Source organism: Eutrigla gurnardus, assembly GCF_963514095.1.
Source record: "Eutrigla gurnardus genome assembly, chromosome: 13".
NCBI lineage: Eukaryota > Metazoa > Chordata > Actinopteri > Perciformes > Triglidae > Eutrigla > Eutrigla gurnardus.
In genome coordinates, this window is record NC_139936.1 from 25,146,169 (window position 1) to 25,160,150 (window position 13,982).

General features: G+C 43.3%; 1 protein-coding gene across 2 annotated transcripts in view; it reads right to left on the minus strand.

The window, feature by feature from the left end:
- Positions 1-2,273: 2,273 nt before the first annotated feature.
- Positions 2,274-13,982, minus strand: part of gnb1l (guanine nucleotide binding protein (G protein), beta polypeptide 1-like) — a 30,630-nt gene continuing 18,921 nt past the window's right edge. Inside the window, exons 6-7 of one of the 2 annotated variants that reach the window (XM_084024160.1) lie at positions 13,521-13,736; positions 2,274-5,225 (exon numbers count right to left, since the gene is read on the minus strand). In XM_084024160.1, the coding sequence (XP_083880286.1) occupies positions 4,947-5,225; positions 13,521-13,736 (495 nt within the window). In that variant the 3' untranslated portion in view covers positions 2,274-4,946. The remainder of the gene's footprint in view (positions 5,226-13,520; positions 13,737-13,982) is intronic. The other variant, XM_084024159.1, reaches the window with a different exon arrangement.

The following is a 13,982-nucleotide window of genomic DNA, read 5'->3' on the forward strand; positions in this document are numbered from 1 at the left end:
TAATAGGCTTTAATTGTATTATTATTTATTTTATTATATTATATTAAAACATTTTTTTTATCTAAATTGTGAAATTATGTGTTTTCAAAGAATAAATATAAGAACCAATGTGATGCAAACTGGGGAGAAAAGGGCAGCATTTCGGCCTACATTTCCCGTCTCCCCGAAAGGATGCATCGGTCATATTTAATGGGACAGTCGGCTGATGTTTTAGGAACGTCACCACTTCCATCTCTATAGGAACGCTTTGTTGTCAGGGTTCAGCCGATGATTCATTCCGACCGTGTACGTGTTCCTCCTTGAAGCCGGCTCCATCGAGGCCGAGCAGGGGAAAGGATGCCCGAGGGCGCGCGACCTCCGACGGTTTAATGCTTGTAAAGGTGTCAGAGGTTAAATAACGTTTCCACTCTGCGGACTAATGGCTCGGAGGATGTTTTTATCGTCGCGCAGCGACTAAAGTTCTTAGGCTTCTTTACAATTAGGAAGCATTACCAACAGTTCTCTCACTATTGACCATTAATATCTAAAATCAGCGGTTTTAATCACGTTGCGCTACAGAGCTCCGCGCGTACCGCCGTCCAGCCCGCTCAGGAAGCCGCCTGCTGCGCAGCGACGCCGGCCTGCAGGGGCCGAGGAAGTCCGGAAGCACCGCGAGACGATACTGGATTTATCTGCGCGAGGAGGGGGGTACAAGGTAGCACGCGGGGGAAGAAGGGTCAAAAGGCGATATGAGCACTAATTATAGGTTTGACACCACGGAGGAAACATCAGAGACAACGAGGACAAGTGTGACCTCAAGTCAGAAAGGAAACGACGGTCAGTTGTATTATTATTATTTTTTTTTTGCAAGGCTCACTCTCACTAAATGAATTAGAAAATAAATAACACGTAATTTCTCTCAAATGCATTCAAACTAAAGGAACACGCCTGTTTTGTAAAAGTCCAAAAGTCCAACATAAATACTCAAGTAAAGTTCAAATATACCTGAAAATCCTGCTGTACAGTATTTGGACTTCATACCTCCCACCTCTGCTTAAGTGAACATATTATTAGCAACTTAATGTATCAAAACTATTATAATTCAAAAAAACACATTGGGTTATTAGCATTATATTCCATACATTTATAGTGAATGTCAAATCCTAAACTTCTGTATGAAGTCATTTGAAACAAGAATATATCGATCCCATGGATCTTAAGTGTAAAGTATCACTAAATGTACTCAAGTATCTCACATTGGTAGTAGAGTGCTTCTACTTGATATATCGCGGCCTTCTCAGTTCCTCTCACCACCTGCACTGTTAACCAATGAAACGGCTCTCCTCCGGCCTGTAATAAGGCTGACCCTGGTGCAGCCTGCATCAGTCTGGTAGACTTGACATTGAAGCCTGAGGCCTCCCTCATGTTGGAAGACCTGACCTGCAGTCTGAGAGTAAGAGCCTCGCAGAAATAAGGAACACAGGCATTACCTTTCTTTCTTATTTTTTTTACGTTATAGTTTATTGGTTACAGATTACATACTAAACATGATTTATTAAAAATCAAAATGGCAATCAGAGAAATTGTGCCGGCTGGAGGAATTACAAGGGATTGCACCTTAATACCAACCAGTATAGTCAGTGTGGTGCTTGTCCTGGCAAACGTTTCCCACATGACATTTCCGCACACGCACCCTTAATAGACCACGGCATGCTTTCAACAGGCCGAGGCCATTTTAAAGCTACGACGTTTCAGTGAACCCTTCATTTCACAACCTGCTGAGTCACACTCACGTGCCCATATGTCTCCGGCTCCGGGAGACTACGGTGCCAGAGGACTCGCCAGTGAAGTATGAAGAGGCAGAGGATGGATGATAATGCGACCCGAGGCATCATTTGACACTCCGCTGCATCTGGAACATCTGTTGTGACAGGCCTATCACGGCCTCGATTCCTCCGCTTCGCCTCTGTGTACATTTCTGCTGCCGAGCCTCGGCTCGCCTCCCCGCCGGCCGTATCTGGGGACAGTTATTCAAAACACGGCGGGTAAACCAATCAGAGACCTCCGCCTGTACAAAAGAACATGTGTTTAACATCCCCCCCTGGACGGCCTCATATAAAAAATATATGAGGAGGATGATGTGATGGACATTTGATGCAGAACATCAAAACACAAAATCCATTTGGAATAAATCACATTTAGAACAATAAATACAACCAGACAATTTCTGGTGCTTTTTCACCATTTTCTAAATAATGTGACATCTTACATGCCCAGGAATACATCCAAAGCCCCCCCCCCCACACACACACACACACACAGGGATTATGTCCTATCACAAAGTCAGGCTGACCTCTGACCTTGAAGGCCGAGGGAGACACACGCCAGGTGATAAGTGAGGCACAGGGCCTATTGTGCAGACGGTCTCCGTGTCCATTTATCGACTTCCTAAATGACCCATTATGAGGTGATTTACGAGCTGCACCGCCGAGCCACCAGGCACTTCTCCGGCCGGTCGGGTGGCCGTCTGCTCTATTCAGAAGACATCAGCACCAATGGACCCGCCATTTGATTTATCAGAGAATGGACGGAAGCTGGCCAACGCCACCTCCAGTGTTTGTTCAAAGCCAACAGGAGGGTGAGGAAGCCGGAGCTCAGCGGGGAACAAAGAAAACAAGCCGTTAAAACAGGACGGGAAAAAAAATCTTATTCCATGTATTTTTTTCAATGACAGTAGCGTCCCAGCAGGCCGTTATGTCCTTGTCTGTCCTCTGTTCACTAATGCTTGTGACCATTACGCTGCTCTGGCTCTTTGATTTCTCAGGCCTTTCCTGTACAGCGTGATGAGCTTCTAAACTCGGGCTCATCCCAGGAGACAAAGACTTCATGAAGCAGAGCGCGGAGCGTTTGAAGCCCCGGCCCCGCGGCCCCCGGCCTCATGAGCTCCCATGCTGCTCATTGACTCACAGAGATATTATTAGAGACAGTGGACAGAAAAACAACACCTCTCTATTTTCTCTGGGACTTTCACAACAAGACCCCTGGCCTTGTTCATGATAAACGTCCGCCTCTTAAAAAGACATCTGTATTTGGCATGACATGTAAAGTAAATGTAGAAGGTAACCATGTTCTTATTTGAAAATGCAGACGCTGCTAATTGACAGAGAATATGAAAAGATTTATCTTTTTTTTTACTTTTTACAAATTCTTCTGTTTCGGATCTTTGCGATGAACTAAGACGTAAGAAATTCAACTCATGAACAGATAATGGTGACCAAGGCGAGCATCTGCAGACCAGCACCTCCACTAAACCAACAGCCCTCTGTTTTTTATGCTCCTGCTGTGATTAACCTTGTTTGACAAACACAGCCCAGGTCAGGCTGGAGGGGCCTGTGTGTTAACCTAAGACCTGCTAGAACAACACAAGATTACATAGCTGCTCAGGTGCGTCGTATACCTCAAATTCAGGTGCACTGGAGCAAATCTCCTATCAGATAAGTCAACAGTCACATAGCTGCAGGGAGCATCACAAAAGGCCCGGGCAAACTGAAGCAGTCAGCAGAATTCCTAATGAACTATTATCAGATATTTCAATGTTGGATATGCACGGCCACCGTTTGAGAAATGGCATTTGGATTTGTAGTAAACAATAGTATGACGAGGCATGGGAACATTTAACGTCTGATTATCCTGGCAAAATAATTATCATTAACAATATTATCCCGATAATCATCTTTGACATATTCTTAAAACATACTGGAAGCACTGAACATCTTGTTTAGAAACAAATATTTTTTATTGCGTCACAGATAAAACATCTTTTGTTAGTCCCCATCATTTTTGGTGAGAGTAAGATAAAAGCCTTTTTTAAGCAATATTTATGATTATCCCAATAATGAAAATTCTTATCTTATTTTTTTTTTTCTGCAGTCCCCAACGATGAGTCTGTAAACGTAAGCTGCTCACCAAGTTACTAATGTCACTTCAGTTCACACGAGTTCACAGAAAGTCAGTGAAGGTTGAGTGAGGTCTGATGGAGTGACGGCGTGTGACGGGTGTTATTTCTAATTTCCGTCCTGTAGCAGGACGCAGTCTTAAGTCACATTAGCTTCATCACAAACTGATGGACACTTTTTTTGGCCCTTGAAAAAGACCACGTATACCCAGTCTTGGCACTGCTGTCTAATTGCGATGTCCAGCCAATCAGTTCCATGCTCTTTCAATCTCAAATTTCCCTGCGTTGTTCTTCTGTCAAAAGGCGTTGCTTTCTTTCTCCATTTCTTTTCTCGACTTAGTTAATTACTCGGACTTCCTGCGTTCAGTTGCTCGCTGGTTTTTATGGCAAGCGGGTCAATGAACAAACCATTTGCTGTCTAATGCCACCAGCCGGTTGGAGGTTTAGTGAGACTCAATGGACAAAGATTTTTTTGGGCCCCAGGACGGAAATACAGCAACTACACCGGTACCTGGATGGACCATAATTTGAACATCATGCTGGATTGAAGAAGACTTGAAACTAGAGATTGAGACCATAAACTCATGTTTACAATGTTTACTGACATAATACATCAAGAGAGAAGTAGGTGATTTTCTTGATCGAATTCCATGCTATCAGACTTCTTAATGCAACCAGAGGTGTCGCCCCCTGATGGCCAGTAGAGAGAATGCAAGTTTAAGGCACTTCAACTTGGCTTCACTTTTCAGAACCGGAGGTTGCCGTCTGGGTGAGAACGGTGGTCAGAATTTGGACATGAGTTATGATAAAAACAATCAATTAGCTATTGTTATTGATGGACAATGCATCCACAAATCAATAATGTTTGGCAATATCAAGAGACAAGTAGCAAAATATATTGCAAACAGGCCATTTGTCCCCCGGACTATTACTGAATTCCTGGCTACTGGTCACACCAACATCAGTAGAAAGTGTTGATTTAAAGTCCACATATCCTCCCAGAGCTCTTGGCTCATCCAGACTCCCCTCCCTCGTTGTATATTGACCACAGGCTGATCCGCTGGTCCTTTGATCCCGCAGCCAGCAGTCTTTGTTTGGGGTCCTGGTGGTCAGAGAAGTCCACGCTGAGCACCATGTCAGTGTGGTACTGCAGCACTGCCAGTGGTCGCAGTTTCTTCCACCCGAACACCCGGACCCGATGGTCCCAGCCCGCTGATGCCAGGAGTTTACCATCGCCCCTGGTACACAGCTGGGAAACGCCAGGGTTGACCAGCGTCACACAGTCCTGGAGCTGGAAAACCACAAGGAAAAGGATCTTAGGTTATGAGCCACCTTCACATGTATTATACTCCCAAAAGGCGAGGACAGTGTAGCAGTTCCTTTGTGGTCATTGACAGCAAAACCCAAAACGTAATGAAACCATTCCTCACGCAAAAAAGAAGACAAAGCTAATCAGACAAACTCATTAGGTCTGTAAACCGATTAATCACTGCCGTCTAGCAAACTGAGGCCAACACAAACACTGACAGGGAGAGCCTATCAGCTGATCTGACTGAGGTCCTAGTGTGAGGCTGGATGTCTTGTTGAACCTGGCTGGAGACTCCCGGGACTCAATCGTCGGCCATAAAACATTACGGCACGAGGGCCGCGAGCAGATCTCTCTGCGTCCCACTATTTGGTTTGGAGTTAGGGAGGCCCGCTTGGAAGCGGCGCTTCAGTTACCATTGTCACACTTTGCAAGAATGAGAGAGACCATCTCGCTGAAACGCTTGTTTGCAGAGGCCTTGTTGCCTTAAGCGCCTCTGATGAATTACATTCACACTGAAAGGTCTGGTCAGCGGGAGAAGAGACCCGATAAATACACCAGAGTAACGTCTGCCTGCTAAAGATTAGCCACAGCTCCCTCTCTGTGTGATCTACAGTGGGCTGTATCAATCTCTCTTAAAGGGGCAACATTCTGACACATTATAATGAATGACAGCAGAGATCACTATCTAAAGGGCCGGCTGAGGTTGGCATTCCTGGGGAGCGAACGTGCTCTTCCTGTGGGCTAGGGATCTCTGCTGGACCTGTAGATGGGACACAAACATCTGGATATGAGAGCTGAAATCAAACTGGACAGCGTATAATTGACTTCATAAGCTGTGTCTAGGGAGACTAATGGCCTTGGATGGGAGGAGCATTTATCTGCATGCTGCTGTTCAAGGCAGGAACTATCCACAAGCTGCATGTGGAAGATATAAGCCAGGTACTCATAGCCCAAGTGGATAAAGTGGAATGCACAGGAGAGAGAGAGAGAGAGAGAGAGAGAGAGAGAGAGAGAGAGAGAGAGAGAGAGAGAGAGAGAGAGGAATGTCATTGATCAAAACAGAGCGAGAAAGCTAGGTTCAGCAGTGATGGGATTTTTTTGGAGCAAACCATCATCACTGGTTCCACCAGTGCAGGAGAGTGTGTGGCTGGCTAGCCCAAACAAGCCAGATACACTGATACACAGAAAGTCAGGGGGTGAAAGGTTGTTTGGAGCTTGTTATTACCTCAAGAAGTTGGTATGCTCCTACCTCTGCATCTGGTTTGCATTAGAGGCCTGATAATGATGGGTTTAAGTGTCTGTTTTTGTTTGTTTTGCTTTCCATAGTTTGTGTCAGAAAAAGGCATTTGTTTCATTAAAGGGTCAATTGTAAGCAGTAAATGGCTAATGATGTAGTAATGGTCATTCAGCAGAGCTGGCTGGCGAATTGTTTTTACTTTCTACAGTCCGAGAATGAAAAATGGTGAGAAAAAAATAAGGTTTGCGGCGCGATAATCAAACATGTATGGTGCTCACGTTGGTTTCCTAAGCTGCGAGTGATCAGTGTTTATTCTGTGATTTCATTTGATGAAGTTGCTCAGTAGAAAAGTAATCACAGACGATTATCAAATGAAAATTACAAATGCTCTGGTTCTGCTTCTTCATTCTGTAAATGGGATAATTGTTGGATTGTTAGTTGGACAAAAATACATTTGAAAGTACACCAGGAAAACTGTAACCTGTATTTTAACTGTTTGATATTTTAAAGACGTATCAATGTTTTGATCATTTTTTGTGAATAATTGATCATTGTAGTTGTTGCTGGAGAGTAATATTAGTTTTAGTCATATACAGTTTGGGATATAGGCTTTCTATGCATATCACGATAAAAACACTCAATTTCATCACATAAGTGACTTGAAAAATCTGTCTGGCTCGCTATCAGGGTAGAGGAATGAAAATAGAGGCTGGTTTAAAAAATAGAGGATATAAAAAAAATATATATTCAAAATGTATTCATCATTTATTTATGCAGGGAGACCTAAGATTATTTGATTGTTTCACATTAAAAAGGATGTTCACTAAAAAAGGTGAGTCTCATCTGTGATGCAATAAAAACTATTTGTTTCTTAATTTTTAGTTTTTTTTAAAGTGATACCAGTATGTTTTAGTCCCATTTTTAACAATGGTTGTCGGGATAATATTGTGAATGAATATTATTAAGGGAATTGTGACATCGTAAATCGTTTTTTTAGATAAAGCATAATGACCGAGTTGGAACGTTTTGCCTGCTCCCCGTGTGTGCTGAGCTCAGCTGACTGTTCATGTCATATATTATACTCTGACATTAGAATGGAAACGACGAGGACAAACTCTCACCTGGAAAGCATGTGAGCCTAAAATGTCCAATTTCGGCCTGTTGGTGAGACAAAACAAGCGAGCTGAAATCATCGCCTTGGGCTCTGGGAAAACACGCTGTTTTACACAATAAATTACTAATCTGTTAACAAACACACAGCAGGTAAATGAAAATAAAACGGGAACTAGTTGCAGCCAACACATATATTTCTTGTTCAGATAACTCTTCTTTGTTCAAGGAAGTCCAAATTGTGCCGTCATTTTAATTCTATGTTCTCGCCGACGGGCCACGCCACTGCTGAATAAATACCAAGAGCATGCTGCAGACTTGAGCGCTGCCATTAAGCAGGTCTAAATCTGTAATGAACCCCATTGGCTCTAACTGGGGAGTCGTGGCTTATTGTATTTGACACCCCATTTCTCTTCCCCTTCCTTCCTTACTATCTCATCAGAGACACAATCCGTCTTTGGGCTTTTTTTTCTTCTTTTTCTTTAACACTCCTTCCTGGCCTGTGTTACGGCATGCTGACACACACACACACACACACACACACACACACACACACACACACACACACACACACACACACACACACACACACACACACACACACACACACACACACACACACACACACACACACACACACACACACACACACACAGCTTGCTCAGCTGTCAGGAGGCTACCACCTCTGCTCGGCAGCTGCAGGCCTACCAGACTTCTTGTGGCCTCACGACAGATCCAACACAAACTCACACTTCGGGATCCTCTTTTTTGTAGCATCTCACCGACGGAGGAGACGTTCAAAAGGAACGTCCACTTGGCAGATCTCACTCAAGCCCTCGCTCCACTTTCCTCCCGGCCTGTCCTCCTCGGTCTTGGCACGGATAGAGGCGTTTCACGCTCGTGCACTGAAACGTCCCGTCATCGCTCACTCACTCGAGCCTGGCGGCCGGGAGGCTTTCCGCAGGTATTTCTGACACACCCTGTCCCTGAATCACACTCGGCAGCGGGGAGATTACAGCCTTTTGTCACCTTGCCTGTCAGAGCATGGCGCTCGCTGACAAGGAGATGGATGTGTCAAACAGGCGAGCCGTACCATTCAGAGAAGGGGGGGGGGGGGGGGGTAAACGTTTATGACAGCAGCTCATACATACATCAGTTCAATAGCAGACTACGGTGGAGAATTGAATCATAACCGGGTCACATCGAGATTGGCTGACGGCTGCAGGAGTCCACAGAAGACACTGTATGAGTGACTACTAGAGGGATGTGTGGGGGTTGTTTGACTTAGCGGTGAAGGTGAGGGGCAGGAGTTCCACCTGTGGAGAACTGTCATCGGCCTCAGAAATTGCTTGCTGTCAGCTACGCTTGATTTACACTGCTAATCTTCCTGTGTCTCTACCTGCTTTCTCTTTCTCCAGTCCGCCACCTCTGTCTCTCTCCCTCTCTCTCTCCCCCAGAGGAACACGTCGTTGCACTTGTCAATACATTTGAGTGGCCGGCTAAATATATGTCCATCTGGCTTAACAGCTTGTAAAGCCCGACACCAACGCCCTCATAAGCTCACCCTGACACATTCCCAAAAATGTATCCTGGTAGGAAAAGAGAGAACAAAAAAAAAAAAAAGGCTGAAGATGATGCTTCATTACTAAGAAAAGATTTTGGGACAAGCCAGGTCAAACAGCAGATAAAGGCCTCTGGGAGCCATGTGTAATACATTAACCTCCATTCCTGAGGCTGTCTCTCTTTATCTAGGCCTGATAAGCTCACTTCACAGCCCTTCAGCTTCACTAAATCATAACGGCGCTGCGTTGTGTCACATTCGGTTTCTCCCTCATTTCAGAGAGCATCCATCTTCCTTGCCAGTCAATTCCATTACATTCAATAGTATCGCAGGAGTCATTTGTGGGAAGTGGGATGCCGTGGCACTTATAGCCCCTCAGCCTTTATTGCAGCCTCCCACTGTGAACTACTGTTCCCTTTACTGCAGATGTGTTTTTTGTTTGGTTAAGGGGCCTCAGAGGTTGTGATATTTTTATTACCTCTCACGGGTCGTCCGTCAGGACCCGGGGCCAGGGTCCGCCACCCGGCAGGTCCCCCCCCCCCCCCTTACTGCTGCCACACAAAAATACTTTTGTGGGAAGAACTGAGGATAGCTGTCTGGACGTCACACTGCGCTGCACTTTGGGATAATTTAAAAGCCCCTGTTGGATCTTTTCCCTCTCCTTGTGCTTTTTTCCTGTCATCCTCATCCTGGATTACATGCTGAATCAATATTTTGTTGCTTGAGCAAAATAAACCAAATAACCACTCTCCTTCTGTTTTGGTTTATTGAATCAAATGTTTTTCTAGGTGAATTCAGACTTAAAAAAATGGGGCTTTGCAAATATTTCTAATTCAAGCGTTCATTTGTAAAAAAAAAAAAAAAAAAAAAGCCTTGGAAAGAATAATAGCCTTTGACTGTGCAGAAGTGTACTATATAGGCCTCAGGTTGCTTTCTGCTCTGATTCATGGGGTTTGGCTGCAAAATGGCAGCATTCCCTTTTGCTCATGAAATCAAGAGAAAATATAGTTTCAAATGAGGCGTTAAGTCTCTGAAGCGTTGGCTGTTACATAACATGAGTTATGGTACAAAGACGATGCGTCTCTTTTGGCGTGGCGGAAGATGCTCTGGCATGGCCTTTTTATCTGTGTGTGTATGTGTGTTTTTATTGATAAATTATTATTATTATGGAAAACTATCCATGAATTATCCTTTTTTTTGTGATATATCACAAAAAGTTGATAATTCATAGATTAATTTATATATATATATATACACATATACATATATGTATATTAGTATATGTCAGAGTGTATGTGTCAAGTGTGTGTGTGTGTGTGGGTGGTTTGAGTCTGGAGTGACAGGCCCAGCCTAGCCCTTGGCCCCTGGCCCTGCCAATGCTGTGTAACCAGCAGCTGATTTATGGCCCCCGGAGCCCTACTGAGCGTCTTCCTCTTTGGCCCCTGATGTTTTCCAAGAGAGCCTAGAGAACGGCAAATCTCCTCTCCTCCCAACTCCATCATTACCTTTTTATAATATTCAATGGCATTTAGCTTCCTCTCTTGTGCAACAATGAGTTAGCAGGTAGGGTCCAGGACCGTAACCAGGGATACTTCAGGAGGCCCCATGACCGTTACAATGGTTAGTGAAGCCAAGGGTAATACTACAGCAATCTGGAAACGCCAAAAACACTGACACAAAAACTATCGCCACCATTACCTACTTTGTTGACTCAGTAAAATCTGTTATCCAAAATGCCCCTACCGAGGTTACAATTCCACTATCAGTGGTCGATACACGGCCAGTTTTTAATCTAACAAACGTCACTGAAACAGCCATACTGGAAATGATAGGCTCCCCACAAAAAGCTTCAGATGTTTTTGGAATGGACACCATGCTCCTAAAGAGGGTTATAGACTCGTTTTCCTATCCTGTCTGTAAGGTCAATAATGCATACTTTAATCAGAGGATGTATCCTGCTGCCTGGAAATCAGCTATACTTACACCTATCTTAAAAGCGGCTGTATGAATAATTACAGACCCATAAGTATCTCAACTGTATTGTCAAAAGTAACAGAAAAATGTGTAGCAGTACAATTGATTAGTCATCTTGAAGACGGTCCTTTTATCCTACATCCCATGCAGTCCGGTTTCAGAGCAAATCACTCTACTACAACTTCCAATTGTTTCCTTGTTGAAAATATTAAAGTTAAACTAAGGGGGTGCAGTCTGTGCTGTGTTTGTCGATTTAAGAAACAGTAAACAACAACATACTTCTTACAAAAATGGCAAAATGTAACTTTTCTTCTTCTGCTTTATGCTGGTTCAAATCCCACCCTGACAACAGAAATCAGTGTGTACAGATTAAGGATGTGGTGTCACCTGTTCTCAGTTGTAATGTTGGAGTGCCTCAGGGCTCTATTCTAGGTCCAGTCCTCTTTAGTTTATACATCAATGATCTACCTTCAGCATGTAGTGGAGCTGACGTATGCCGATGATACAGTAATATATATACATATACATACAAGCTGCTTGTAAACTCACACAGGAAATGGAAGCCGTCACAAAGTGGCTTGCAGATTCCTACTTACATCTTAATGTAAAAAAAACGTTCACAAAAAGAGCAAGTGATGTTTCTCAACAAGATTAAATGTAAGTATCAGGGGAGAAGTTACAAGTGGTTTCCAGTTTTAAATATCTTGGTGTCATCATAGACTCAACTCTCTGCTTCAAAAACAAGTTGTTGCAAAAAAAATTCAACTAAATAATTTTAGATTTATTCGCAAATACCCGACACCAGAAGCTGCTAAAATGTATTTTCATGCTATGATTTTTTCACATATAACACTGTTTAACCACTTGGTATCTTACTACTGATACAACAATAAAGTCAATCTGTAGACAAACACGCTCTCAAGGTCCTGGATAATAAACCTAAAAGCTACCATCACTGTGATATACTCCCTGGATATGGTCTCCTTAACTGGGAAAATCTTATTAAATTTCACAAAGCTCGTCAATATTCAAAATTCTTAATGGATTAGCACCTCCCCCATTTACCAGAGACTTTCAGAAAAATTCTGGGGTTGGATTAACTAGATAAGAGGAGACATTGTTGTTCCATCCAACATCTTTGGGTCAGACCGCCTTCACAGTAAGTTTTGGAACACCCTTCCATTAAAAATACGTCAAAGTGACTCTTACCGTTCCTTTGCATATCATCTTAAAACGTGGTTAAAAGCAATCAGACCTGCCATCATACCGAGCCACTGTGTTCTTACCTTGTCTGCCCTCGTCTGCCTTCTGTCTGTCAGATTGTGTTCTGGGTTTATCCCTGTCTTCTAATGTCATTCATGTTGTCTGTGTTGATTATCGGACTATCATTGTTCTGTATTATTTTCTGCTGTATATGTCCCTCCGTTTGCATGGTGGTGCCATATTCCTTCCTGTCTTTTGTATTGTGGTCTATGTTGTCATGTTGTAAGTGTCATGCTGATTGTCTGTCTAACATTGTGGGGGCTTTCTGCTTGTTGTCCTACTTTGCATGACACTGCCATATTTGTTCAAGCTCTTTACTGGTTGAGCTGCTTCATGTTGGATTCTTTCTTGTTCATATTTTACTTGTGTTTTATTGTTGTTGTTTTTTAATGGCAAACTTAACTTCTAGCCAAGGGACAGCAGTTGAAAATGAGCCTTTGGCACATTGACAGTGATGTTGATTAATATGCAAAATAAAATAAAATAAAATAAACGTCAACCTAACCCGGGACCCTTACCACAGAAGGCATCCTTGGAAAAATTGTAGAATAACCAATAACCATAACAACTAAAACTAATTTAACCAAAAATAAGGAGGTATTAGGATTTGATAAAAAAAAAAATTAACCTTTTTTTTCATTTTTTAGCCTATTGACAAAGCAAGAAAAGTAGTTTAACAAGCGAGCATAGAAGACTAAACATTGAGGTCAACATGATGAACTAACTGTTTAGGTCAATATGTTGGATAAATAGTTTAAACAGTTGGCATAATTAATGAAAACACTGTTAAAATAGTCTGCTGAATGTTTGGTTGAATGGTTGAATTGTTATCTGGTAATGCATAAATGGTTGCCATTGTTTGATTGATTTGAAGTAATGGAGAACTTATTAAAATAGTTTGCTAAAAGAAATGTTTACATTTTTGAAATTGTTTTCTTAAAGTAATGAAGAGTTAAAAAGTTAGCTTAAAGTAATGGATAAACGGGTGAAAAACAGATAAGAAGAATGCATTAACGGTGTAATGTCAGGCTTTGGCCACTGCAACGTAGTAATAGTGTACGAATGTAAACTTGAACAGGCCGACCTAAACAACCAGTGGACTAGACATCCTCTCTAAGCCTCTTCTGCTGACCTGCAGGTTGTTCTGGTCATCCAGCATCCAGGCGGAGACCTTCTTCTCAGAGGAGCCAGATACACCCCTCAGACGCTTGGTGTCAAAGGTCAGGCACATGACGGGCTCAGGGTGGGCTTTGGCATGGCTCAGCATGGACCTCTGGCTTACATCCCACAGCAATAGGGAACCGTCCTCGTATCCAGCGAGCAGCAGAGGTCCGGAACCCGAGTCTGGCTGGAAGTGAGGGAGGATGATAAGAGGGAGGACGGCGGGATGGGAAGAGGGAACATAAAGAGTTGTGTGAGGTGAGATTGTGAGAGGAGAGCCGGGTAGCAAACCGCTGCGTGGCGCTGGAAGCCGAGAGGACCAGAGGTTATCAGTGTGGAAGCTCCCGTTGACACGAGGAAAGAGGCTGTGGGCTCCATTCGTCAGCCTGCTGCTCTCTCTTTCCAACACTCCATTACACCACTCCTCACTTTG